The sequence below is a fragment of the Giraffa tippelskirchi genome, chromosome 7, assembly GCF_054371585.1.
Source record: "Giraffa tippelskirchi isolate mGirTip1 chromosome 7, T2T-mGirTip1v1.2.pri, whole genome shotgun sequence".
NCBI lineage: Eukaryota > Metazoa > Chordata > Mammalia > Artiodactyla > Giraffidae > Giraffa > Giraffa tippelskirchi.
Genome location: NC_137281.1, coordinates 79626599 through 79651416, shown reverse-complemented (window position 1 = coordinate 79651416; position 24818 = coordinate 79626599). Strand labels below are relative to the sequence as shown.

At 48.8% G+C, this 24818-nt stretch overlaps 1 protein-coding gene across 1 annotated transcript in view; it reads left to right on the top strand.

Annotated features, from left to right (window-relative positions):
• Window positions 1-24818, top strand: part of MEGF11 (multiple EGF like domains 11) — a 378265-nt gene that overhangs the window by 126574 nt on the left and 226873 nt on the right. Inside the window, exons 2-4 of the mRNA XM_081513847.1 lie at window positions 2402-2507; window positions 6883-6984; window positions 11593-11693. Of these exons, the coding sequence (XP_081369973.1) occupies window positions 2410-2507; window positions 6883-6984; window positions 11593-11693 (301 nt within the window). The 5' untranslated portion in view covers window positions 2402-2409. The remainder of the gene's footprint in view (window positions 1-2401; window positions 2508-6882; window positions 6985-11592; window positions 11694-24818) is intronic.

Sequence of the window (24818 nt, the reverse complement as noted above, 5' to 3'; positions counted from 1 at the left end):
GAATCTGCCTGCAGTGCAGGAAACCCAGGTTCGATCTCTGGGTTGGGAAGATCCCCTGGAGAAGGGAATGGCTACTCACTCCAGGATTCTTGCTTGGAGAATTCCATGGACAGAGGAGCCTGGCGGGCTACAGTCCAATGGGTTCCAAAAACTCAGACACAACTGAGCGACCAACACACAGGATCAGCCAAAGTAATGAGACAGGAACTTCCCTGGTGGTCCAGTGGCTAAGACTCTGACCTCCCAATGCAGGGGGCCCAGGTTTGATCCCCGGTCAGGGAACTAGATCCCACATGCCCACAACAGAGATCGAAGATCCCTCGTGCTGCAGCTAAGACGTAGCACAGCCAAATAAATAAATAAATGTTAAAAACACCACAACAGGAGACAAGGCCATGGAGAGAATCAGGACCAGGCATCCTCCGCCTTGGCATCAGACTTTGTATGCCTTTCTGCGAGTCCCTTTGTTTCTTTATCTGATGCCTGATCAGCCCAACCTGCACCTGAAAGAAGATGCCCATCCCTCAAACTCAATGCCTGTCTTGGGCGGTTCCTTCTCTTCCCAAAGGTGAAGATCTCACCTTCTCTGAGAGGAGAATGCATTGAAATGCCCGGCAGCCCTAGCACTGTGGGGCCCAGGGAGTGCGGAGCTGTCTCTCCAGGTGCTGATAGAGATGGCAGGGTGAGCCAGTGGGGGAGTGAGGAGTAGCTGTGGCTGATGACTCCTGGACTCTGCAAATTGTGCAGAATCACTTTTCTCTTTCGGTTAGCCGATTTTCAGAATCCATTTACCCAGATTATTTCCAGATCTCAAACAGAGAGAAAAGCCTCATTAATCATCAATTGGACCCCCATGGTTACATAGAATTTGTGACAATTTGTTTATCTTTGAAGGAGCTGCTAAGAAAGAGTTTAACGAGGAAAGTACTGGGGCAGGGGAGGAGAGAGTTTAACCTTTCAGGAAGGCAGTAGCTCCATCTGGCTTCCCTCTGAGTACAGCCTGGGGGCATGTGCAGCATCCTTGCCACTCTTCACTGCCCCCAGGAAGGGTGAGTGCTTCCTCGTCGGTAAACTCCGGCCGATGGAATAGAAATCCTCAAGCATTTCAAGCCTGGGGACCCCTTTTCAATGTCAAAATAGTTTCTATACGATCCCTGCCCCCAGTTGTTAGAAGCTGCCTTTTTTTTTTTTTTTAGTGTGGCGGATTGAGAATAAAAGCTCTTCTGAATTCGGTCAAGCTTTTAAGCAAATCACAATCACATCTGTGAACACATGAAATATAGCACTGTCTCTCTGAGTCACAGTGTTCTCTCAGTCTGTAGCTGATGTTGGAGCACATATGGATTGCAGGTCCTCTGGAGGTAGCTCTGGGGCCCCCTGCACCCCCACTAGGGTGGGAACCCTCGCCAGTTCTCTAGGGCTATAGAACCATGGAGTCCTGGACGGCACGGTGCCTCTGAGTTCATTTCAGCCACTCCTACCTTAATGGTTCTCTGACTCTATGAGGAGCCCTCTGATAGGGAATCCTCAGTTCCAGGGACCCCAGGGGGTTGGCATCTGTGTAGGCCCACTTAACACCTGTCTCAGGCTTCACCTGCCGGTAGGTATGATGTGCAGAGACATATCACCCTGGGTGTCAGTAGGTGATAGCCCATGGGAGCAAGAGAAGCAAGGGCCAGCGATCTGGGCAACTTGTTTGACCAGAGCTGCCAAGAAGGATTTTCTCAGCTTCGCTGTACCCAGGGCCACACCAGATATCTTTCTTCTTTGTCTTCACTGAAGGAAGGAGTCGAGAGAGGAAGTGACTGGGCAAAGCATAGCAAAGATGAGGGACTTTCCTGGCGGTCCAGTGGCTAGGATTCCCCACTCCCATTGCAGGGGATATGGGCTCCATCCCTGGTCAGGGAACTAGGATCTTGCATGCTGCACAGGGCGGCCGAAAAAAAAAATGTTGAGAGAGAAGGGACGGGGAGGGTGTTGCTTTTAAGGCCGTAGAGCAGAGGTTCTTGGTCCAAGGATGGGCTCAGGGGCCTCAGGACATCCTGAAATCACAGCCAAATGGTGTGCATATGGGCATATTTTAGGGGAGAAGTTCTGTAACTTTCATTAGATTCTAAAAGCAGTCCATGAACCAAAAAACTTTGAGAAGCTCTGGCCAGAAATTTAACGTTTCCCTGACTCAGGCTTCCCACTACCCGGTTACTCAGAACTGATGAAGTGTCACCGTGTTAGTCAAAGCCTGCAAGTGTGAAACATCAGATGCTCATTACATGATGATGATGCAGAACTTTGCAGCTTAGCGAACCTCTTCCACCACTTCATGTAAGGCGTCGCAGTGCCAAACAGATGCCTGGGAAGATGATGTGATTAATGACACTACTCTCTTTGTTCTTCCCTGCAGGGCCCAGGATGGTGCGCTCAGTGGCAGGACTCATTGTCTGCTCCCTCCTGCAAATCGTCCTCTCCCTGAACCCTGAGGACCCCAACGTGTGCAGCCACTGGGAGAGGTAAGACGTGGATCTTGGACGACCAGACACTCCCTGGGGACTTCACTCTGGTCTTGGCACTGTTGGGAAGCCATCCACCAAGGGCCTGCAGTCCAGCTGGGGACATAGCACAGATCCTGAAAGGCAGGCCAAACCCATGTCGATTCTGTTTGAGACTATGGGGGTGGGGATGAGGGTGGGGGCGCTGAGTGACAGGCAAAGTAAATGAGGCAGTCTGGTAGTTGACAATTTCTTTCCTGAATTCGCACTTCCAGCCACTTTACAGATGAGGAAAAAGTGCCAGAGGGGTTCAGTGACCACCCCTATAAAGATGAGAAGGGGCTGTGGTCCAGAGGCATTGTTCTCCGAGGCTGCGATGCTTTCCTGGTCTCCCAGGACTGGCAACAATGCAGCAGCTCCGATGTGCGGGGCGGCCAGCAGCCTGCCCCAAGGAGGGTAGGTTTGAGTGGGCCCTGTTGCTTCCCATCTGGTGGGCCTGGGGGTGTGGGCTGACCAGGGAAGGGCAGTTGCATTCTGGCTGTGGCACTAGGTCCAGGGGGAACAGGCCAGGGCCCTGTAGAGGACCTGACTTTGAAACACAAGGTGAAAGTATTGATTTTGGTGAGCAGAAAGACAGTGACCAGAGACCCAATCAGGAAAAACCGAATTAAACCCTGGAATTGATTGGCCATGCTGACCAGGATGACTCTGCCACTTAGATGTTAATAAATCAAATGAATAAAATTAAGATGGGGACCTGATGGGGGAAGCGGGTGGGAGAGGAGGGCTGGTGAGTGGGGGAGGAGATCATGCTCTATGTCTGTGAGGGTGAATGTCCCAGCCCCACGGCAGGGAGTGTCCCCTCACCGGGGGATCTGGTGCGACTGGCTGAGGAGGCAGAGGGATGCTGTTGTCACCAATGACCAGGTGCTCTGTGAGGGGTCCCGACAAAGTTGAGACTGGAGTGGAAAGGCTGGAGTGGAAGTGGGCTGCCCCGGCAGAGGGATGCTGTTGTCACCAATGACCAGGTGCTCTGTGAGGGGTCCCGACAAAGTTGAGACTGGAGTGGAAAGGCTGGAGTGGAAGTGGGCTGCCCCTTTTGGGGGAAGTGGGAAGAACAGTGATGCCATCAGTGGTGAGATCTTGGTTCACGCCCATCTGGGGTTTCCATCTGTTAGCCCTGTGACTTTCAGATGTCTCTGAACCACTCTCAGCCTATCTCTGTCTCTCTGAAATAGGAGGCATAATTACCCCTGCCTCGCAGGCTTGTTGGATGATCAGGGTACCAGTTTCCTGAAAGGGCTTTGAGGACCGTGAAGCTCAATTATTGTCTTTTCTTGTTGATGACCCAGCTCTGCAGGGACAGTTAACGTAGATCCTACTGCACATCAGGCCCCCTGAAGAGCAGAGGAAAAGCAGTCTCTTGGGTCCTCTCTGCCCAGACTCTGATCCCCTAGGTCTTGGGCGGAGCCTATGCAGATACAGTTTTATAAGCTTTCCAGGTGACTCTGAGGGTATTCCAGGCCCCTTACCCCTCCCAGTTTGGGGGAATGTAAATCTGTTTTTCCCCAGTGGGTGAGGGAGAAAGCAGGTGACTTCCACATTAGTCTTTGGTTTGCAGACTTCAGTCTCAGCAGCCCCGTCTTATCCACCTTTCCCAGCTGGGGTACCATTGCTTCCTGCTGATGTCTGTGCTGTATCCTAGCTTCTGGGAGGCCTCCTTCCTGTCTGCTCACCTCTGCCTTCCCAGTGCCTCCGACCTCTCCTCCAGGAAGCCTTCCCTGATGGCAGGGCCCACCCTGACTTCCCTCTTCTCTGAGCGCCGTGTGTACCAGTGGGTCAGTTCAAACTTAAACCAAACTCTCTAATTTTCTAAATCTCCCCAACATGAACTCCTTTGGAATGTGAAAATATTCTGATCCAAACCTGCACTGAGCAGGCATTATGGGCTGTTTGGGCAATCAGCTGAATTACTGCTTTGATGGATGAACGAGGAGAGATTCCAGCAGCTAAAAGGAGGTCAAGGGGTTCTCCAGCCCCAAGGCGGGAGACTGTGCAGTGAGGCCTATGTCACCAGGCACCCCTTTCTTCATGGTTCTTCCAATTGTGCTCCACTGCCAGCTGCACATGGATGAGTCTAGTCTGTGTCATCCAGAAACACACCCTGTTCCCCAGAGACCACTTAGGGAGAATTTCCCAGTTGGATTAGTGCTTCTGGCAGGCTCCTCCTTAATTATGCCCCTCCTCTGTAAAACCCAGCAGAAAGACCTCCTCTGGCTAGTAAAGCCCAGCTCTACAAGATTAATCTGGCCCCTCATTAGCATGTTGGCAAATGAGCATGTTAAACCACCCAGCCATGAAACCAGGGACACACACTCCACCCGGAAACTTGGAGTTGGTTCAAGGTCTGGTTGTCTGACTTTCTTGGCGTAGGGCCCCCGGCAGAGCCGGATCTGTCCCCCATGACAATCTCCTCACTGCCTCTGTTGAACTGATGCCCTTTTTCTGAGCACCCACTGTTCTTATCTGTGCTGGGAGGGACACCTGATCCCCTACATGGGGAGTCTGGTCAGTGTGTGGGTCTTGCTCCCCATTCCCTACTGTGGTCAAGGAGGATCTATCCCTCAGTGCCCAGCAAGGAGGTGAGTCACTGCCAAGTCATATAATGATGATGGCCAGCATCTATTAGACACTGATGGTATACCCATTAAGCTGTGTAATATCTTTTGTTGAGCATTTTACCTGTGTCATCTTGCTTTACCTTTCCACCACCCTGAGAGATGCTATCATTGCCTTCCATAATCCTCGCGGTAACTGTATGAAGTCCCTGGTAATATTTATCATCAGTTTACAGGCATGGAAATGGAGGCTTATATCAGTTAAGTATCATATCTAAGGATATATTGCTAACAAGTGACAGAGTTCAAACTTGACCCAGAGCCCCTGCAGCCTTACCCATTTGTTCTCCTGCCCCTAAGACTCAGTAGAGATGCAGGAGCCCAGGGTCATAGACTTTCAGAGCTGGAAGGGGCTTTGGGATGTCAGGGGCAGGCGATGAGCTCAGTTTCTCCAAGCGTGGAGGTAAATAGATCCGGGTCGTTTCCGCATAGACATGTGCCTTGGACGTATATCTCTAAGGTGCTGGTGTGGTGGCTCGGCAGGGGCCTCCTAACATCCTCCATGTGACAGAGACAGAATTTCCCACCACCCGAGTCCGTGCGCATCGCTGACAGCTCCTGGCTTCCTCTTCCTGAGCTAGAGACCTTTGACATTTCTGGTGGCAGCGATCCTGCTGGGGATCCACTCGAGGGGGCTGGCCTGCCCCAGCCCTCCTCCCTCAAGTAAACCAACAGTTTCCTCAGGCAAAGCAGATGGGCTTTTATAGCTTGGACCTGGCCATCTGGCCCAAGTCAGTGAGCCTTCTGGGGGAAAGCACTGAATAATACCAACTGACACAAAATTAATTCCTGAACTCTCAGCTGAGGTCCTCTCCCCTCCTGCACAGAAAGTGTGATCCTCACTTTCCACCCCAGCGTGAGTGCTTTCTCATAGCATTCCTGCCAGTGCGGGCAGGTAGAAAGGCTTACTTTGGTAAAGCCGAGAGCTGCTTCCCAGTGGCTTCGACCCACTGGTCCAGTTTATAGCTAATAGGCAGGTAACAAGATGCCGCTTTGATCAGGAGGTCTGGGGGCATGGCCTCGATGCATCCCCAGCTATACTAGGGACATAATAGAGCAGAGGGCACCTGGGTGACCTTGAGGAAGTCACTTAATCACCCTGATGCTCTGTTTCTTCATGTGTAAGATGAAGCTAACAACGCCACTACTTACCTTATAAGATGAGTATTAAGAGGGCTTAAAACCCTTACAATAGGACATTCAAGTATGAACAGTTACTGGTACCAGCTGTGTGACCTGGGCAAGCCACCTCTAAGCCTTTGTTTCTTCATCTATAAAATATGACCACTTATTTCATAACGTTGCAGCAAAGATCAGCTTCCATACATGCACTTTGAAAACCATAAAGATCTGAACAAGCATAAAGTATTTTAAAACGTGCTGGCTTTGGGCCTTCCAGCACCAAGTATAATAAACGCAAACTTTTCTTTATTCATTCTCTGTTAAATGAACAAATGAATTAGAACTTCAGAAGATGAGCTGGAAAGATGAGCTTCAAAAGACAGTAAGGGGTGTGTCCTGCATCTTACCTGGGGTCGAGAAGGTTTGAAACCCGAGAGTACCCAGGGCAGGAGGAGAATGGAGTCAGGCAGGGAAGGTTGGAGCCGTGGACACTTGGCTGTGAGGCCTGGCTCCCCTGGGAAGGGAGACCCCATCCTGAATATCAGCTCCACCTCCCAAGAACTGACCACAGCTTCCATCTCCTGTCTGGTTCTCAGCTATGCCGTGACCGTCCAAGAATCATACGCACACCCCTTTGATCAGATCTACTACACGCGCTGCACAGACATCCTCAACTGGTTCAAGTGTACCAGACACAGGTGAGTACCTCTCTCAGAGAGTAGGTAGAGGGTGGGTGAGGGAAGGGAGAGGCAAGCCTCAGGCTCACCTTCCTACAAGTCGGTGAAAAGCCCTCTTAGCAGATGGAGTCAGTGCACCCCCTGCATCCCCTTGGTACCCACTCCTGCTATTCACCCAAGAGGCGCTGCTGAGGGCTTCTTTGTAGTCAGAGCAGCTCATGGGCAGGGCAGGTGGAAAGTGCTCTAGAATGATTACCCTTGGGGGCATCCCTCACCCCAATAACAGATGGGGAGTTAGTGGAAGAATATCTCAGCTTCCTTACCCTTAGGGCAGAGGGGCCAACTCTGAGGCCTATTCTGCAAAGATTTGTGGTCCTCGGGGGGATGGAAACCCAGGCGCCCACAGCAGTGAGCTGCTCAAAAGCACACCCTGAATGGCTGCCTTGACTTCCCTGTCTCATTTTTCCATGCCCGTCTCAGTGCTTCCTGGGATCACCTCCTAGATAAACTGCTTGCTTTTGAATCCTTGTCTCAGGGGCTGCTTCTGGGGGAAAGCTAACCTCAGAGGGCTCCTGTTGGAGGAGATGTAGTCCCACCCAGAGGACCTGGCTTGCAGAACAGAGTGCAGGCTGGAGTCCAGAACCTCTTGGTGCCTTAGCCACGCTGCCCATGGGAAGAGCTCCATCTGAATGGTTGCACATGGGAATCCTGCTCCCTTGTCTGCAGCCCTCCTGGAAATTATGTTATGCTCTCATGGCACTGGGGAGGGAAAAGAGGAAGGAAGAGAGAACGTCTTTTGATGGATGACCCTGGGCAAGTCATTGTATTTTGGGATTCCCTGTGTGCTCATCAAATATGTAGTGACCCTTGCCCTATGTGGCTTCCCTGGTGACTCAGATGGTAAAGAATTCACCTGCAATGCAGGAGACCTGGGTTCGATCCCTGAGTCGGGAAGATCCCCTGGAGAAGAAATTGGCTACCCACGCCAGTATTCTTGCCTGGAGAATTCCATGGACAGAAGAGCCTGGCGGGTCATTACATATTCAATCAGTACATAGGAAATCCCAAAACAGAATGGCTTGCCCGGGGTCATCCAACAAAACATGTTCTCTCTTCCTTCCTGTTTTCTCTCCCTAGTGCCCTGGGGTTGCAAAGAGTTGGACAAGACTGAGTGACTAACACTTTAACACTTGCCCTACATACCTGTAGGATCCAGTGAGGTCAGGGATGTAAAAATACTTTGAAAAGAGCAGGGGAAAGTGGAGAAAACTGAGGGGTTAGTTACAGGCAAGCTAGCTCTGTTACTTAAGGGAGTGATAATTCAGCAGATGAAGGGTCAGTGAGAAAGAGGATGCCTGGTAAGCCTGTTTCCTAGTTGTTGGGCATCTGTGTTGCCTCCAGATTTCTTTTGCTTCCTCCTTGTGGGCCTGGTTGCTCTTTGATGTTATGTAGGAATCATGTTGGGAAGAAACATGGATAGGGAAACTCGCTCTGTGCTGAAAAGCCAAAGTCCTCATTTTCTTTGGGGGTTTTGCTAGTAACTTGCTGTGAAACATTGTGAAACATTGAACATAGATATAATAGCTGCTTTAAAATCCTTGTCTGCTAATTTTAACATCTGGGTCATCTGAGAGTTGGTCTTCATTGATTGCCTTTTCTTTTATAAAGGTACAATTTTCTAGTTTCTTTATGTGTCTAGTAATTTTGAATTGTATTCTGGGCATTATGAACAAAAGAGACTGAATTCTCTTATGTTCTCTTATATTGCTGTTTCTGGTTGTTTGTTTTAGCAGCTAATTGATTTGGCTAAACTCAATTTCCAAACTCTGAATTCAATATTTTCAGGCTTTTTTGGACCATTTGTAACCTGCCCTCCACAGATGCAATTGAGGGCCAGAATTTTGGGCAGAATTTTTTACAAAGAATATGGGACTTCCTCTTTGTGGTTCTCTCCTTTCTAGGGTTTTCTTTGTCACTTTCTAGTTACTGGGTTCACCCTCAGCTTGTCCTATGATTCTTCAAACCAGTAAGGCAGTGTGTCCTCTATCTGAATTTTAGCCACCTGGAGTATTGTTGACTGGGACCTGCCCCTGGACTCATCTTGTCCCGTGTCATTCCCTTCTTCTGAGTGTCTACTTCCCTCCAATATCTGCCTTTGTTCTCTCTCTAGTGCTTTTTAGGTAGGTTGTTTTGTTTTTCCCCCCAGATTGCATAGTTGTTTGCAGGAGGGTGGGTCTGATAGGAACTACTCAGCCCTTACTGCATCCCCTTCACCTCCCCTAATTTGCCAAGGTAGCTACCTGTCGCCCTGGTCAAAGGCAGTGGCAGAAAGAGAAGTCATGCTCCCTCTCTGACTCTGTCAAGCCCTGTGCCAGAGCCAGGTTTGCTCTGAGGAGTGGCTTTGTTGGGTACTTGGAGGCTGGAGCTGCCGTCCATCACCACTGGGGAAGCGTGAGTGAGCGGCTGCTTATTAAAATAGGCTGCATTTCTGGAACATGAATTATTTTGCTAAATTATTGAGTTGCTTTGCCGCTTTCCTGATGCCCTGGAGTGTGCATGCTGACAGCTGCGCCATCAGTCTCCTGCAGTGTGGGATGGCTTGTTTGAACACAGCATCCATCTGATAGCAGCCTGGCCTCTGGCCCCTTCTGTCTCCTGTTTCCCACCCAGCACTGGGAATCAGCAAAGATGGGCAAGAGAGAAGCAATAGGGGACCTCTTTCCTGGGAGGCTTTAATGATCCTGAGACTGCCTCTCCACTGAAAGGGCTTGGGGATAACCCTGTTTGGTGGGAGACATGGACTGCATGACCTCTGAGTCAACCCTGAGTCATTCTTCATCCGGAGGCTTGTACAACTCCCGAGATTGCCAGGAGCTGCCTCCCTGTGCCGGGGAAGTAGCTTTGCTTGGAGGCTGGCTTACCTTCCGTTATGGGCTTTTGACAAAGTAGAACGACCTTAGTTTACGACATTCCCAAATATCACAGATTTCCCTGGAGTCCCACACTGTCATTTGTCATAAAGTGAGCACTGTAAGGACTGGGAGGGCTGGCCCAGCCCATACTGTTGGATTCCCTGCCCAAGTTAGCCTGACCCTCCATGTTAAAGCAGAATATGGATATCGCCAATGATGGGGCCCTGCTACTCTGCCCCCCAAGCAGGGGTCCCCAGGGCTGGCTCTCCTGGGGTGCTGGTGGAGAAGTAAAAGAGCTCTGGCTTCAATTCCCAAGGACTTCGGTTGAGTCTAACTCTGACCTTGGAAAGTTACTTCCTCTCTCTGGTCTTTAATAACCACTTCAGATCTCCTCCATTTTGACCTTGTGTGTGAGGAAGGGGCTTTGCCTGTCTCCCCAGTTTTGACTCCCTCTTTAAGGACTCCGTGGTGGCTCAGTTGGTAAAGAATTTGCCTGTAATGCAGGAGATCCCGATTTGATCCCTGGGTCAGGAAGATCCCCTGGAGAAGGAAATGGCTTCCCACTCCAGTATTCTTGCCTGGAGAATCCCATGGACAGAGCAGCCAGACGGGCTACAGTCCATGGGGACACGACTGAGTGACTAACACTTTCACCTTTGGACTCAGTCCTCACACCATCCCTTCCCTTGTCTTACTGCTTCACAATGGCAATCCCATAAGCCTAGCAAGCCACCCAGTAGGAACTGGCTCAGGGTTCAGTCCCCACCGGCTTAAACCCAGTGGCTCTGAAATGAGAGTGACTTTGGTTTGCATCCTGGCTCTGAAACTTTTAGCTGTGTTAACTTCAGCAAGTCATTAACTTCTCACTTTTCTCATCCATAAAACAAAGGGGGAGTTTTCATAAAACAAAATAAGAAGAAAAACTCTAAGAAAGAAAAATAAATAAATAAAGGGGGGCATAATAACGCTACTGTCTCAGAGAGAGACTGGAGTGAGATTTTGCCTGCAAGTGTTTCTGGCACAGGGCGAAGTCTCAACACCCATGCCAGCATCAGAACTGGAATCCAGGCCTCTGACTCCCTGTCCTGAGCTTCTGCTCTCTGGGTCTTAGCTGCTTCTTCTGTAGAGCTGGTGTTGGTTCTGAGCCTTCCCAAGATGGCATCCAAAGCTCTTCCCCAGGCAGTGTTATTTTTGGTGTGGGGGAGATTGGCCTACTCTCTGGGACACAGTCAGACTCGGGGGGTCCTTTGGCTGACTTGGCTTTGGTTCTCCAGTTGGGTGGACCAATCCTCGAGGAGCCATGAGCAGTCATGATTGGGGTGGTGGCAGTTGGCATAGAAACTCTCAGGGCCCAGCTCCTGTCCAGGTCACCCCGTGGGCTGCTCCAGCCCCGAGTCTGGAGGTTTTCAGGAGAAGTCTGAATCTACAATGCAACCCCAAAAGTATCTTCTGCAGCCCTTTTAAATATCACTCTGAAGGGGCTGGGGAAAAATCAGCAGGTGTAGCAAACACTGCCAAGTCAGTAATACATTCTGCCTCACGATGGCCCAGATCTCACCATCGATTTTTCTTTATTGTGTTCCTTCATATATGAGGCTGCCATGCATTTTAAAGTCATTATTAAATGGCATCCTTGATATAGCTTAACACAAATATCATTCTAACAGGAGTGATTGATTTTCAATACTTTCAAGTGGCTTTCTCTCCCGTGCCTTAGGATCAGTTATAAGACGGCATATCGGCGTGGGCTGCGGACGATGTACCGGCGGAGATCCCAGTGCTGTCCTGGCTACTATGAGAATGGAGACTTCTGCATACGTACGTGGGAGTTGAGGTGGGGAGGGGCGGGCAGGGGGACCAAGGGGAAGGGAGGTAGCGCTGTCATCTAGGCCTTGGGCAGTGACCTGAGGGCTCCAGAAGTCCTTGCCTGCTGACAGCTCTGGGGGGATAATGGGTCTGGTGCAAACACCTTAGCACAAATTTGTCTATCAGATCAGCCTCCTAAGAGGGTGGATGTAAGCATGTCAGTTCTAGGCTTTGATGGGGTCAGGAGAGCAGCGAACTCTTCTGGAGTGGGTGCCCTGAGGAGCAATGGGGAAGAAGTGCAGGCCTGGCACAGAGCAGGGGTGCTCAAGGAGGAAGGAAGAGGTGAGTGGATAAATGGATGGAGAGGGAGAGAGATGCATGGATGGATGGAAGAGAGGAAGCGGGGAAGGTGAAATCCTTGGATGGCAAGATTGTAGTACCTAGAAGGAACATGGCAGAATAAGACTGAAAGAGGCTGATTCCAGTAATTGGGAGGATTTCCAAAAAGGACCGGGAAACACTGAAGAAAAGGTAGGTTCATGAAAGATACCTGTCAACTCTTCCCCTCTTTGTCTACAGAAAATGAAGCCTTAGTGTCCCCAGAGAGGTGAGGGCTAGGTTTCTGGCAGCTGCAGGCCTGTGGGTAGCGGGCACTGTTGTGCAGTAGGGGACACCCAGGAGCCTGCAGATCTGGGTTCTGGGTTTGGTCTCAGCCTCACACGTATGTGGCTTTGGGCAAGTCACTCAACCTCTCTGGAAGAATGATTGTAGGGCCCTGTTGTCGGGCTCTCGGGGACTCTTTCCTACTCACCTCTGAACAATGGAGATGGCCAATATGGAGCTTTCTACTAGGTATTAGGGGTTCCCTCCACTGCAGGAAAGTGTCAGAAGGGTTAGGAGCCCCCTGTTTAATGGCTGAGAGAAGAATCCAGCCCCAGAGCTTCTGCCTCTTAATTTGGAGAGTGAGTTTCCTTTTTAGTATTCTCCTTGCCTTTTGAGAGGGTAAACCAAGTTAGCATCAGACAGAGAATTTGGGCAGAGTGGGCGTATTGATGTTGGGAATGAAATGACAATTTTCCCCTACTGATGTTACATCTCCCCTAATGCTAAAGAAACTCGATCCTAATTGCATTACAGGAATGAATGAAAAATGCTCTCACAAATAGGTTCAATAATGACGGTTTCGCAGTAAAAGTACAAAGATACTCACCCAAAGCAAACCCCAAAAGGTTGCTTGCCAGGAGCAGGCCAGAGGACTGGGCGGGAACAAGGCCTAGGTCGACACTTCCCCTACGAGAGGGCCACTGAGGGGACCCAGGTGTAGAAGTGAGATCAAGACCAAGGCTTTACTGCTGCTGCTCTGTCTGCTCAAAGCAGAGCAAGAGTTAGGTGTGGGGTGGGACGCGGGACTCATTAAGCCCGAGCAGGATGGATGTGAGTGGCCCATTGGCGCTCAGGGCACAGCGATGGACCTGGGGAAATTATAAAGGAATTTTGGTCGTCAGCAAGGGCTCCAGGAATGGATGAGCACATCGCCTTTCTAATTTCCATTAGTGGATGTTGGTACAGCTCTTGGAAGATGAAGAGGGGCAGAAGCAGAGTGTCCTGATTGCACAGGCTCAGTCTTGCTGACCAGGAAGGACAACTTATAGCCTCCCACCTTCTCCTTATGTAACAGCTAGTGACTGCCTGCTGAGTCAGTGCCACAGGCCTGTCACGTCCAGGAAGCCAAGCTAGAAAAGCCACTTTCAGGTCTGGAGGCTTTTCCTAGGAGGGCACCACAGAGTTTCAGCTGTGAAATGGGGTATTGTGCACACTGGGTGATGGCTTCGAGGGGCAAAAGTCACACAGCCTGGGATTGCATCTCAGCTCTGCCACTGCCAGCATCTTCCTCTTTATCCTCCTTATCATTGTCTTCAGGGTACATACCCCATGTCAAACACCATTCCAATCACTTTACATACATTAAGGCATCAACCCCTCACAGCAGCCCTCTGGGGTAGCTACCCTCAGTTCTCCCATTTTACAGATGGAGAAACTGAGTCACAGAGCCATTAAGTAACATGACCAAGATCACACAGCTAGAAAGTGATAGGATTTGAATCTAGGCTGTCTGGCTCGAGTCTACTCTGAGCCACTCTGGACATGCTGCTTCTCTTCAGGAATCAAGTTGACCCCTCTCAGAACCTCAGTTTCCACTCATGCAAAATGGGAATAGTAATACATTCACCACCAGGCACAGCACAGGGTAGGGGCTTAATACAGGTCACCTCCCCACCTCCAGGTTTTGGGTCTTAACATTTTGTTCAGTCTTGACCTTTAATTTCTCAGAAGTCCACTGATCCTCTCCCTGGGCAAATGCATATCACATAAACCTACATGTACACACAGCCCTTTGTACACAATTTCAGTGAGTTCATGGATCCCTTGAAACCTTTATGGGGTCCTTTGGACCATAGTGAAGAGTTTCTGCCATATGCTTGTGTTTATCCACTCCAGTTATGTTTGTTGCTTTCTATTATGCAAATGCTGGGGAATGTAGACTCCAAGGAGTGATGGTTGTTGCCTTGGGGAGCCTGCAGCCCGGTGGGAGGAGGTGGTCTGGTTCATTAATATGTGCAACAGAGCGTTGTCCATGCTTTGACAGGCATCTCTGGAAAGCAGGGTGTATAAAGGTGTTAAGAGGAGAGGCTGTCTTTATAGCCACACCCACTTGTTGAGCATTAATGAGAAATCAGCTGCAGATGAGGAAGGCATCACAGGGTGTTTCAACACAGTATTTATTAAACGCGTGCATTATCCTGCTTTGCAAATGTGTTAACTAATGGGGCCTGATCAAGGGAAGTGGGTTGGGACTAGTGAGAGAGAGAAAGAGTTCGCATGCCTTAATTAAAGATTCCGCATGCCGCAACAAAAATCAAAGATCCCGTGTGCTGCAACTAAGACCCGGCACCGTCAAATATATAAATATAAATAAAAGTAAATATTATAAAAAAAAGTATGGAGGATCATGGGAGTGAGGGAAGAGGTTCATGAAGCAAGTGGACCCTGAGCTGAGGTTATAAGAGTAAGTTTCTAGGGAAGAGTACAAAAATGATTGCAAACAAATATTATCTAGACTGAAAATGGGAGAATTTCACAGCCAGAAGGAAACTCTAAGATGATGGAAGTCAATCTTATCATAATACAGATGGGACAGTAAGGTCCAGAGTGAGGAAGGGACTTTTCCCAGGTTCCCAAATCACAACTGGGGCAGGGCTAGGACTTGAATCTGGGTCCACAGACTTGATCTAGATCCTTTGATGCTGCCAACTCTACCTACTTCAAATTCATCCCTCTATTTTCCTGGGGGCCAGTTCGGTGCGAGGGCACCTGTAATTTATGTGCGGATCGACACTGGGGGATGGAGTGCAGAGAGGGATGTCCATGCAGGTGATTTTAGGATGAACGGGAAACAAGGAATGAGGAACAGGTTACAGGGCCAAGAGTTACAAAGCACCACAGCCTGGGTGGCTTAAACAGCAAGAGTATATTGTCTCTCCACTCTGGAGTTTGTGCGAGCTGTGTGTGTGCTGTCTCCCAGTCATGTCTGACTCTTTGCGACCACACAGACCGTAGCCCTCCAGGCTCCTCTGTCCATGGGATTTCCCAGGCAAGAATACTGGAGTGGGTTTCCATGCCCTCCTCCAGGTGATCTTCCGGACCCAGGGATCGAATCCGTGTCTCTTGCATCTCCTGCATTGGCAGGCAGATTCTTCACCACTTTGCCACCTGGGAAGCCCATTCTGGAGGTTAGAAGTCCAGAATCAGGGCATCAGGGTGTCCCATCTGAGGGACCATCTGTGAGCAAAGATCTGTTCCAGGCCTCTCTCCTAGCTTCTGGGAGTTCCTTGGCTTGTGACTCCATAAGTCTGTTCTTTGCATGACTTTCTTCTCCCGTGCATGTCTCTAAATTTCCCCACTTAAAGGACACTAGTCATATTGGATTAGGGCCCAGCCTGATGACCTCATTTTAACCTGATTACCTCTGTGAAATCCTATCTCCAAATAAGGTCCCATTCTGTGTTGCCAGGAGTTAGGACTTCAACAGATGGATTTTAGCAGGAGACAATTCAACCCATGACAGGTGGGTGTTAGCCACTACCAGGACTCTGTTGCTGCTTATTGTGATGGAAGAAAAGGGAGAGGGAACCAGCTAGTCCCCTACGGGCTTTGTCACCTTTCCACAAACAGTGGAGGCCCCAAGATCTGGGAACTTGTAAGAGGAAGAAATAGCAGTGAGAGAGTGAAGGAATGGGCCAGGATGTTGGGTGCTAGATGAGAAGTTTGTAAACCTGAGTTCACCAGAGCCTGGGGGGAACCCATCCGATGCCAGAGTCTTTGGGACCCTGTACAAGAATATCACCTGTGCTCTGGGAAGGGGTAGGGGGATGTTGACCTCCCTCCAAAACCATCTTCCTGGAGCCTTTTTCTTGGCAGGTACTAGGAGAACACTTACTTGGGAGTGACAGCCTTAGCTGATTCTGCCACCAACTTGCTGTGCAATCTTGGGTAAGTCCCTTTGCCTCTCTGGACCCACAGTGGCATAGGATGGATCATGCCTGTGCATGGATGAAGGAAAGATGAAATAATAAATGAGTGTTCTTGAAAGCATAAAGCTTGGTACAGATGCAGGTTGGCCTATTTTTCTCCTTTTTGTACCATTTCCTCTGGCCCAGAACTGCCATCCTCATCCCAGAGCCCTTGGCAGTCCTTCTAGAACCACCTGCACCAGAGCTACCCACCCCTCCCATTATCTACAGAGACAGCTGAGTCTTGGCCACTCTTGGTTGTCCAGGTATCAAATATTTCCTGAAGATCATTGAGTACGAGCACATTTCCTTCTTTCTCCTTTTTTGCAAGATAGGGCAGTGGGCATTTTAGGAAGCTCTGTTCTTTGAAAATATTGGCCCATATCAGACTTGATGAGCTGGGTTATGCTGCAGTAACAAACAGCACCCAAATCCCAGTGGCTTAAAACAATGAAGTTCTGTGTCTTGTTCACATTACATGTCCATTGAGGGCCAGCTGGGGCCTGCTCCTTGAAAACATCACTCCAGGACCCAGGCTGATAGAGCAGTCACCCTCTGTGATGTTGCTGGTTGATTTGACATAGAGTAGAGGGCTTTGGCATGGGCTTCCCCAGTAGCTCAGCAATAATGAATCTGCCTGCCAACGCAGGAGACGCAGGTTCAAGCCCTGGGTTGGGAAGATCCCCCGGAGAAGAAAATGGCAGGCCATTCCAGTGTTCTTGCCTCGAGAATCTGATTGACAGAGGAGCCTGGCAGGCTACAGTCCATAGGGTTGCAAAGAGTTGGACAGGACTTAGTGACTAAACACAACAAGGAGGGCTCAGGCAGACCTTGAAGTCAGAGGGCCAGAGGTATTTAGTGAGTAGAATAAATCTTATCACAGGTGCCACATAGATGCCATGGCAATCACAATGCTTTACTGATCACTTGATAACCTAATCTCAGAATCACCTGGAAGGTTTGCTACCATGCATACCCCTGGGTCCCAGCCTCAGAGGCTCAGATTCAGAAAACTTGGAGTGGGGCTGGGGAATTTGCATTTCTAACAAGTTCCCAGGTGATGCTCATGCTGCTAGAATGGGACCCACTCTTTGAAAACCACTGGTGTTAGTTATGCTAAGGCATGGTTGCTGCACTGACCTCAACTTTTGGTAAATTGTAAAGAGCCTAGAGGGTTCTCAACAGGTGCGTCCCCTTGATATTTAGGGCTTCTCCTGAAGGAAGACGAGCACGTCTCAGAGTAGCCAGCGAGGAGGGAGCTTCTCTGCACAACCCCTATGTCTCTTATTTCCCCTTGGTCAGAGTCTCCCCCAGGGGTAAGTAACCCCCCCCAAACTTCCAGACGGGTTAGTGAAGCCCTTTCAGTGGCCACTGGGAATGCTAAAGCCTCCTCCTTGCTGTGTGGATTTCATCCAGATCCAGAAGTGGAGGGATCAGCCAGAAGTTCCAGGTATGTGGCTGATGGGCTGAGCTCATTGAGGGGTGCTCAGCATACTTGGGTAACCTGGTTGAACTGTCCCCAAAAGAGGGACCACCCAGGCCCAAAGGGGTCAGTCTGTGTGTGGGTGACTGGGGGAGAAGGAGCCACAGCAGAAGATCCAGGAGGTTGGCTGCCAGGAGGGAGCCTGAGGGGTGCGTAAGACTTACTCCGGTAAACTCACGCCATTTCTTAAAGTGTTTTTTTTTTCTAAGTTTTAAATATTTACTTGTTTGTTTTTGGCTGCATTGGGTCTCATTTGCAGCACGCGGGATCCTTCACTGCAGTGCAGGGGCTCCAGGGCTCACAGGCTCAGTACTGCATCGGGAGGGCTTCGTTGCCCGTGGCACGTGCAAATCTTAGTTTCCCTGACCAAGGATTGAACCCGAGTCCTGTTGCTTTGGAAGGTGGATTCTTAGCCACTGCACCTCCAGGGAAGTCCCTCCTTGTACCATTTTGGGATTTAGGTACCTCATATTTACTACTGCAGTTCTTTTGTACAGTCAGCTGTCATTTACGTTGAAATTTAACTCCTGTTGACTGGGTTTCTTTGCTGCCATCTCTTCTTGCCTCTCACTTCTTCCTTCTTGGTTCAGCTTTGTTGTTCTTGAAGGGTCTTCTACGAAGTTATTGACTCTAATGTTTTAACTTGTCTGAAGATGCCATTATTTTTGCCGTCACTCTTGGTTGGTGGTTTAGCTGCGGATGCAATTCCAGGTTCTCAGTCGTTTTCCTTCAGTAGTCTGAGGATGTTTTTCTGCTGTGCTCTGGACTTGGTCATTGCAGTGCTCTGTGGTTTCTCCAGATGGTGTCTAGGTGTGGAGTTACTTTTATTAATACTGTTGACTCCTCAGAGGTATACATTTTCCTCAGGCTAAAGAGGCATGTCCTTTATCAGTTCTGAAAAGTTCCCAGGCATATCTCTTCAAATATCTCCTTTCCTTCATCCTTCCGGTTCTCTCCTTTTGGAGCTCCAAAGTGTTGGACTCTCTCACTGCAGCCTTTGCCTCTCCTAAGGTCTAATTTTTCATCTCTTTATCTCTCCAGGCTGTATCTTGGACATTTTCCTCCAATCCGTTTGTCAAACCCTTTCGTTCTGCTAATTAACCTGTCTTTTGAGGTCTTAATTCCAATGAAGACATGTTTAATTTCTAGTTCCTCTGTTTTTTTTTTTAAGATCCGCCTGTTTCCTTTCTGTAGTGTCCTATTCTTTCATTATAAATTCGAATCCTTCTTTTATTGCTTTAATTATTTTAAACATACTCCTTTTGTAGTCTCTTCAAATAGTTCTATCTTGAGCTATTAGTCCTATTAGATCAAGTTCTTAGAATATCAGTTCTCCTGTTTGTGGAGATAGCTGATTCTCCCTGATCATGGGTTGTTTCCTCATATAGATTGTAATTATTTCTTTTTTTTTTCTATGAACCTTTTTGCCTTTTTTCCCCTTCCCCATGTCCTGGGTTGTACAAGAGCCCCACACATTAGTTTTGCATTCACTTATTAGGCACACTAATGGTTTTCACTGACTCAGGACCAGTCTTTGCACAGATAATTTGGTTTGAGATTCCACACTGTGTGTGGTGAAGGCTTACGGTCTTTTCCCCTCTTAAAAAAAATTGTGAAATTCACAAAACATAATAAACTATTTTGAAGTATTCAATTTAATGGCATTTAGTGCTTTCACCGTGTTGTATAACCATCACTTCTATCTAGTTCTAAAGCTTTCTCGTCACTCCTGAAGAGACCCTGTACCCATTAAGCAGTCACTCCCCAGTCCCTGCTCCTGTTTTTTGTTTCTTATGGGAGACATTTCTCCTCATCCAGAATCCTTGTTTCTTTCCTAGGCTGGTTAGGCAGCATTTTCAAGTATCCCATCCTTGGAGCTGGCAGCTCCCAAGGCCCAGTCTGCCTGTGTGGGTGTTAACCACCATGCTCTCAGCCTTGGCTGAGGACTAGGGGTAGCAGCTAGCCAGGGCTGACATTCCCTGGGCTACCTTAGCTTCAGCACCTGACCTTCTGCAACTCATAAATTCCCTCTACCCTTTTCTCACACTTAGGGATTTACCTTTCTCTTATTAGAGTTCAGGTATATATTTAAAAAATATTTTCATTATATTTGGGAGGCATTTTTGTAGCAAGGGGTGCCTACCTTAGCATTTTTTACCTTGTCACTGGAACTGCCCCTGGTTTGTAGTGAGTGGCAGAATCAGGGGCTTTAAAATCAGACCCTGTGACATTTAATTCAGTGCTCTCTTGGACTGATTGCTAACTTCCAACAACATAGTAAAACAATAGTATAACCTCTGGTGGTTTACCCAGCATTTCCCATACAGAGTATCACCTGGGGTTCACAGGCTGGAGAGGTGAATATTACTGTTACTGCCCTTGTTACAGTGGGCTTTCTCTGGTGGCACAGTGGTAAAGAACCCACCTGCCACTGCAGGAGACGCAGGTTCGATCCCTGGGTTGGGAAGATCCTCTGGAGGAGGAAATGGCAACCAGTATTATTGCCTGAGAAATCCACGGACAGAGGAGCCTGGCGGGCTACAGTCCATGGAGTTGTAAGAGTCGGACGTGACTTATACACTGAACAAATGCCTGCCTGCCCTGTACAGCAGAGGAAACTACATCTGAGTGAGGCCACGTGATGCATCCACATGGACAAGTACAGCCCAGGAATTGAGATCAGCTTCCAATCCTGTACTTTCCCTTCCTGCAGTGGGTTTTCTCTTGTCAGGAGGGACCTATTGCCAGGAGAGGAAAGTGGATTGAGATAAGAGGGCAGGTGGAGAGGTTTATAGGGAGAGGAAGGGACTGAGGGTAAACTGGTTTGATCTTAAAATTTTGCTAAATGGGTCTGATAGGTGCCAGGATCAGGGTAGTGAGTGGGGGATTGCTGCATGTGTGTGTGTGTGCATGTATGCATGTATGTGTACACAGAGCTGTGGGTTCTGTCTGAAACACATAAATACTAAGTAAAGTAATTCTCTGCTGATCCTCTGAGAGGCTCCCAGGGGAATCCTGCCTGCTGCCATCACCAGAAACAGTCCTGATGCTGCTCCCTTGGGTCACCAACACCTGGTGCTGAGCTTTGCTGCCTAGAACAGCATCCATCTTTCCATTTGTCCATCCATCCATCAACATTTACTCGATACCTGGGCCTTGAGGGCTCTACAGAGTCCTGGGAATAGAGAGATGAATAAGAAGCATGTGGTCTAGTGGGAAAAAATGGTTATATATATGTGTGTGTGTGTGTGCATTTAACTTTTCAAAAATTCCAGCACAGTATAATCACACTTTAAAGAAGCAGGCAAAGACACAGAGGATGTCACCAGGCTGGAGGAGGGGAAAGAATGGCTATCGCGCTGCCCCAGCTGGTCCTCGATGATTGGCCAAAGCCAGTGTGGCCACGAGCATCTCCTGCATCTGTGGGCTTAGAGCACTGATTTAGGATGCCTAGAGCAGCTGATTCACATTGACCCAACTTATAAAATACTGATGCCTAACCCTGCTGCCAAACAACTCATGTGGAGGGAGAAACAGGTACCGAAGACTTGCTATCGTTCACCTGTGAGTGCTTTTCAGGCCCTCAGTAAACAGCTGTTGAATGAGTAAATTATGGTCCAGGCACCTCAAGGCCCAGCAGATTCTCTGGACACCCATCTTGTTAGCACCTGTTTTGGATCCCTCATTTTCTGACACCAGCGAACCACCTGGTATTTTGGGAGGTTTAGAAGCCACATGGTAGCTGGTTCCATATGCTCTTTACCCACAGCTTCTGGGTCCCCTCGGTCACTCTGTCCCACTGGTTGTGATGCTGCTGCCCTGTCCATCTCTCCCACTCACAAGTGAGTTCCCCAAGCAGAAGAATCATGTCTTCTACTACATGGGTTACATGCAGGACCTGGCACTTAGTACTGAATAATTATTGAATGAGTGAACAACAGAATGAATGAATGAATGAAATAGAATCCATTCTATTTCTACCCCAAATACTGAGAGACCTCTTAGGAAGAAGCAAACAATTCTATCTGGGGAATCCAAGGCCAGGGTGGGTCAAAGAAGATTCTTTGAAGGAGGTCACTTTCGAGCTGAGCCTGAAACTGAGCAGGAACTTGGCAGGAAGACAAGAGATGGGCAATGGCTAGGAGCATGAGTTTTGAAGCCTTTCGTTCCATGCTGAGACTATTTCACCTCTCTGTCTTGGTTTTCTCATCTGCAAAATAAGATAGAGCTGTGTTAAGTACCTACCCTTTGGGCTGTCGTGGGGATTAAATGAGTTACCACAAAGACAGCATTTAGGCCAGGGCCTGGGACAGAGTAAGAGCTCAGTAAACGTTAGCTACTGCTATTTGTATTATTTTTGTGAGAGAGAGCATTCTCTGGAGCGGGGACAGCCAGAGCAGAGATGCAAGAGCAAACAGGATCAGCATACTCACAGCAGGAGCACAGGCAAAAAAGTGGTGGGAGAAGGGGCCAGGACGAGGTGGGTCCAGACCCTCAGCTCTGCATTGAGCAGACTGGACAATTTCAGGAGATCATTGAAGCAGCCAGTGACATGCTCACTGTGGTGTCTGGGGGCAGCAGTGTGGAAAACCATGGGAAGGGAATAAGCCAAGTTAGGAGGTGTGTGCAGGAGCGGGTGAGCCGTGGCTGTGCCCCCGACCTCAGTCCGCAGACACAGGAGATCTGGGGTCTGGCAGGCTATGTTCTACTGGCTTAGGCCTAAGCTTCCCTGCCATGCCCCCGCCCTCACCTGTACTGATGCCGGAAGGGTCTTTTGTGCTGATGCAGCCATGGAAGAATGTAGGTGCTGCTTCTTAATTACCAGCCGCAGCTGTAATTAAACCTCTGCTGTCCGGACTGGGCAGCCTCCGAGGCGAAGTCTTTATTAATGTCAGAGTAGTTGGGCATTTATTTAAGTCCCCTTCCTGGTGTCCTGGGCCGTGTGAAGCCTGTGAAATAGCAAACCTGTCCCCAGCCTAACTCCCCACTTCTCTCTGGAAACTGCTTAAAGGTTCCCACTTTCCATCTTCTGAATTCCCTCAACATCTACTGAATACCACCTCTGACTTCCATCCGGTCCTTGTTGGGAGTTTGCTGCTTCTCTGATGTTCACACCGTGTGCTGAACCCCACAGGGCCTGGCCTCAGCTAACTCTGTGACCCGTCCCTCCCACGTGGCCTCCTTGCTCTTTCTCCCGTGTTCTCGCCTCAGCACACAGGAAGCCCTGTTTTGCTGTTCCCTCTGCCCCTATGCTGTTCCCCCAGATACCACGTGGCTTGCTCCCCAGTTCACTCAGTGTCTTCTCACATGCCATATTATCAGAGTCCTTCTGACCCCATGTCTGAAATAGCAGTTCCTTCCTGACATCTTTCTGTAGGCCCTTATCCTGTTTTTTTGTTGGTGGTTGTTTTTTTTTTAAATATAGTTGACTTACAATGTTGTATTAGTTTCAGGTGTACAGTTAAGTGATTCAGTTATACATACATACGTATTTCTATCTTTTCAGACTCTTTTTCCTTATAGTTCATTACAAAATACTGAGTATAATTCCCTAGGATATATAGTAGGTCCTTATTGGTTATCTATTTTATATATGGGCTTCCTTGATAGCTCAGTGGGTAAAGAATCTGCCTGCAATGCAGGAGACCCCAGTTCAATTCCTGGGTCAGGAAGATCCCCTGGAGAAGGGAAAGGCTACCCACTCCAGTATTCTGGCCTGGAGAATTCCATGGACTCTACAGTCTGTGGGGTCGCCAAGAGTCAGTATATATATTTTATATATAGTAGTGTATATCTCTTAATCCCAAACTCCTAATTTGTCTTTCCTTGCCCCTTTCCCCTTTGGTAACCATAAGTTTGTTTTCTATGTCTGTGGGTCTGTTTCTGTTTTGTGTATAAATTCATTTGTGTCATTCTTTTCAGATTCCACATATAAACAATATCATGATATTTGTCTTTCTCTGTCTGAGTACACTTAGTCTGATAATTTCTAGGTCCATCCATGTTGCTGCAAATGGTGTTATTTCATTTTTTTTGAACAGCTGAATAATAGTTCATTTCCATAGATACCACATCTTTTCCACTCCTCTGTAGATGGACATTTAGGTTGCTCCCACGTCTTGGCTATTGTACATAGTGCTGCTATGAGCATTGGGGTGTATGTGTCTTTTCTAATTAGTTTTCTCCTTTAATTAGCATTGTCACTACCTGACATAGAGACATAGGATCTGTCAATATATTTTTTATTTTCTTCCTCTTTAACTAGAATATAGGGGCTTCCCAGGTGTCTCAGTGGTAAAGAATTTGCCTGTGAATGCGGGAGATGCAGGAGACCTGCGTTCAATCCCTTCGTCGGGAGGATTCCCTGGAATGGGAAATGACAACCCATTCCCGTATTCTTGCCTGGAAAACTCCATGGACAGAGGAAGCTGGTGGGCTACAGTCCATAACGTTGCAAAGAGCCATACACAACTTAGTGACGAAACAACAGCAACTAATGGTCTACACGGTTCTCCGTATTGTGCCAGGCACATAGTAGGGACTCAGAAAATACTCAGTGATCAGTTACCACCCAACTGCGCCAATTCTGCCTCACCCTCCCATCTGATTTAATACTTCCTTCTCTTCCCCTCCCTGAATGAAGACTGGCCCCCACCTCTTCTCTCCTCCCACAATGCTGCTGCTTTCCCCAAAGGCTGTACCCTAGACTCCTATCATTCATCCTGTATTTCACGTCCCCAGGGTCCTGTTGGGTCTGCTGATCCTCTGCGCACCACCCTGGCACCTGAATTCTCCACGCACTCACGGTCAGGGACTGTGTACAGGCCGCCCCTGTTTCCTGGAACCGCTGATCCTGTGCCCCCAGTTTCTTCCTGGAGGCTTTTGGAGACTGAGTGCAGAGCTGCTGGCCCCTGGGAAGCCCCATGGATACCTCCCTCTTCCTCTTCCCTCTAGGTCCTGATCTCAGCCCCTTTCCCCCACAATGGCCCTTACAATTGTCAACTTATTTATCCTCTCCCTGAATGGTGAGCTTGTTGAGAGCGGAGGCTCAGGACCTCTGTATCCCTAGCACCCAGCCCAGGG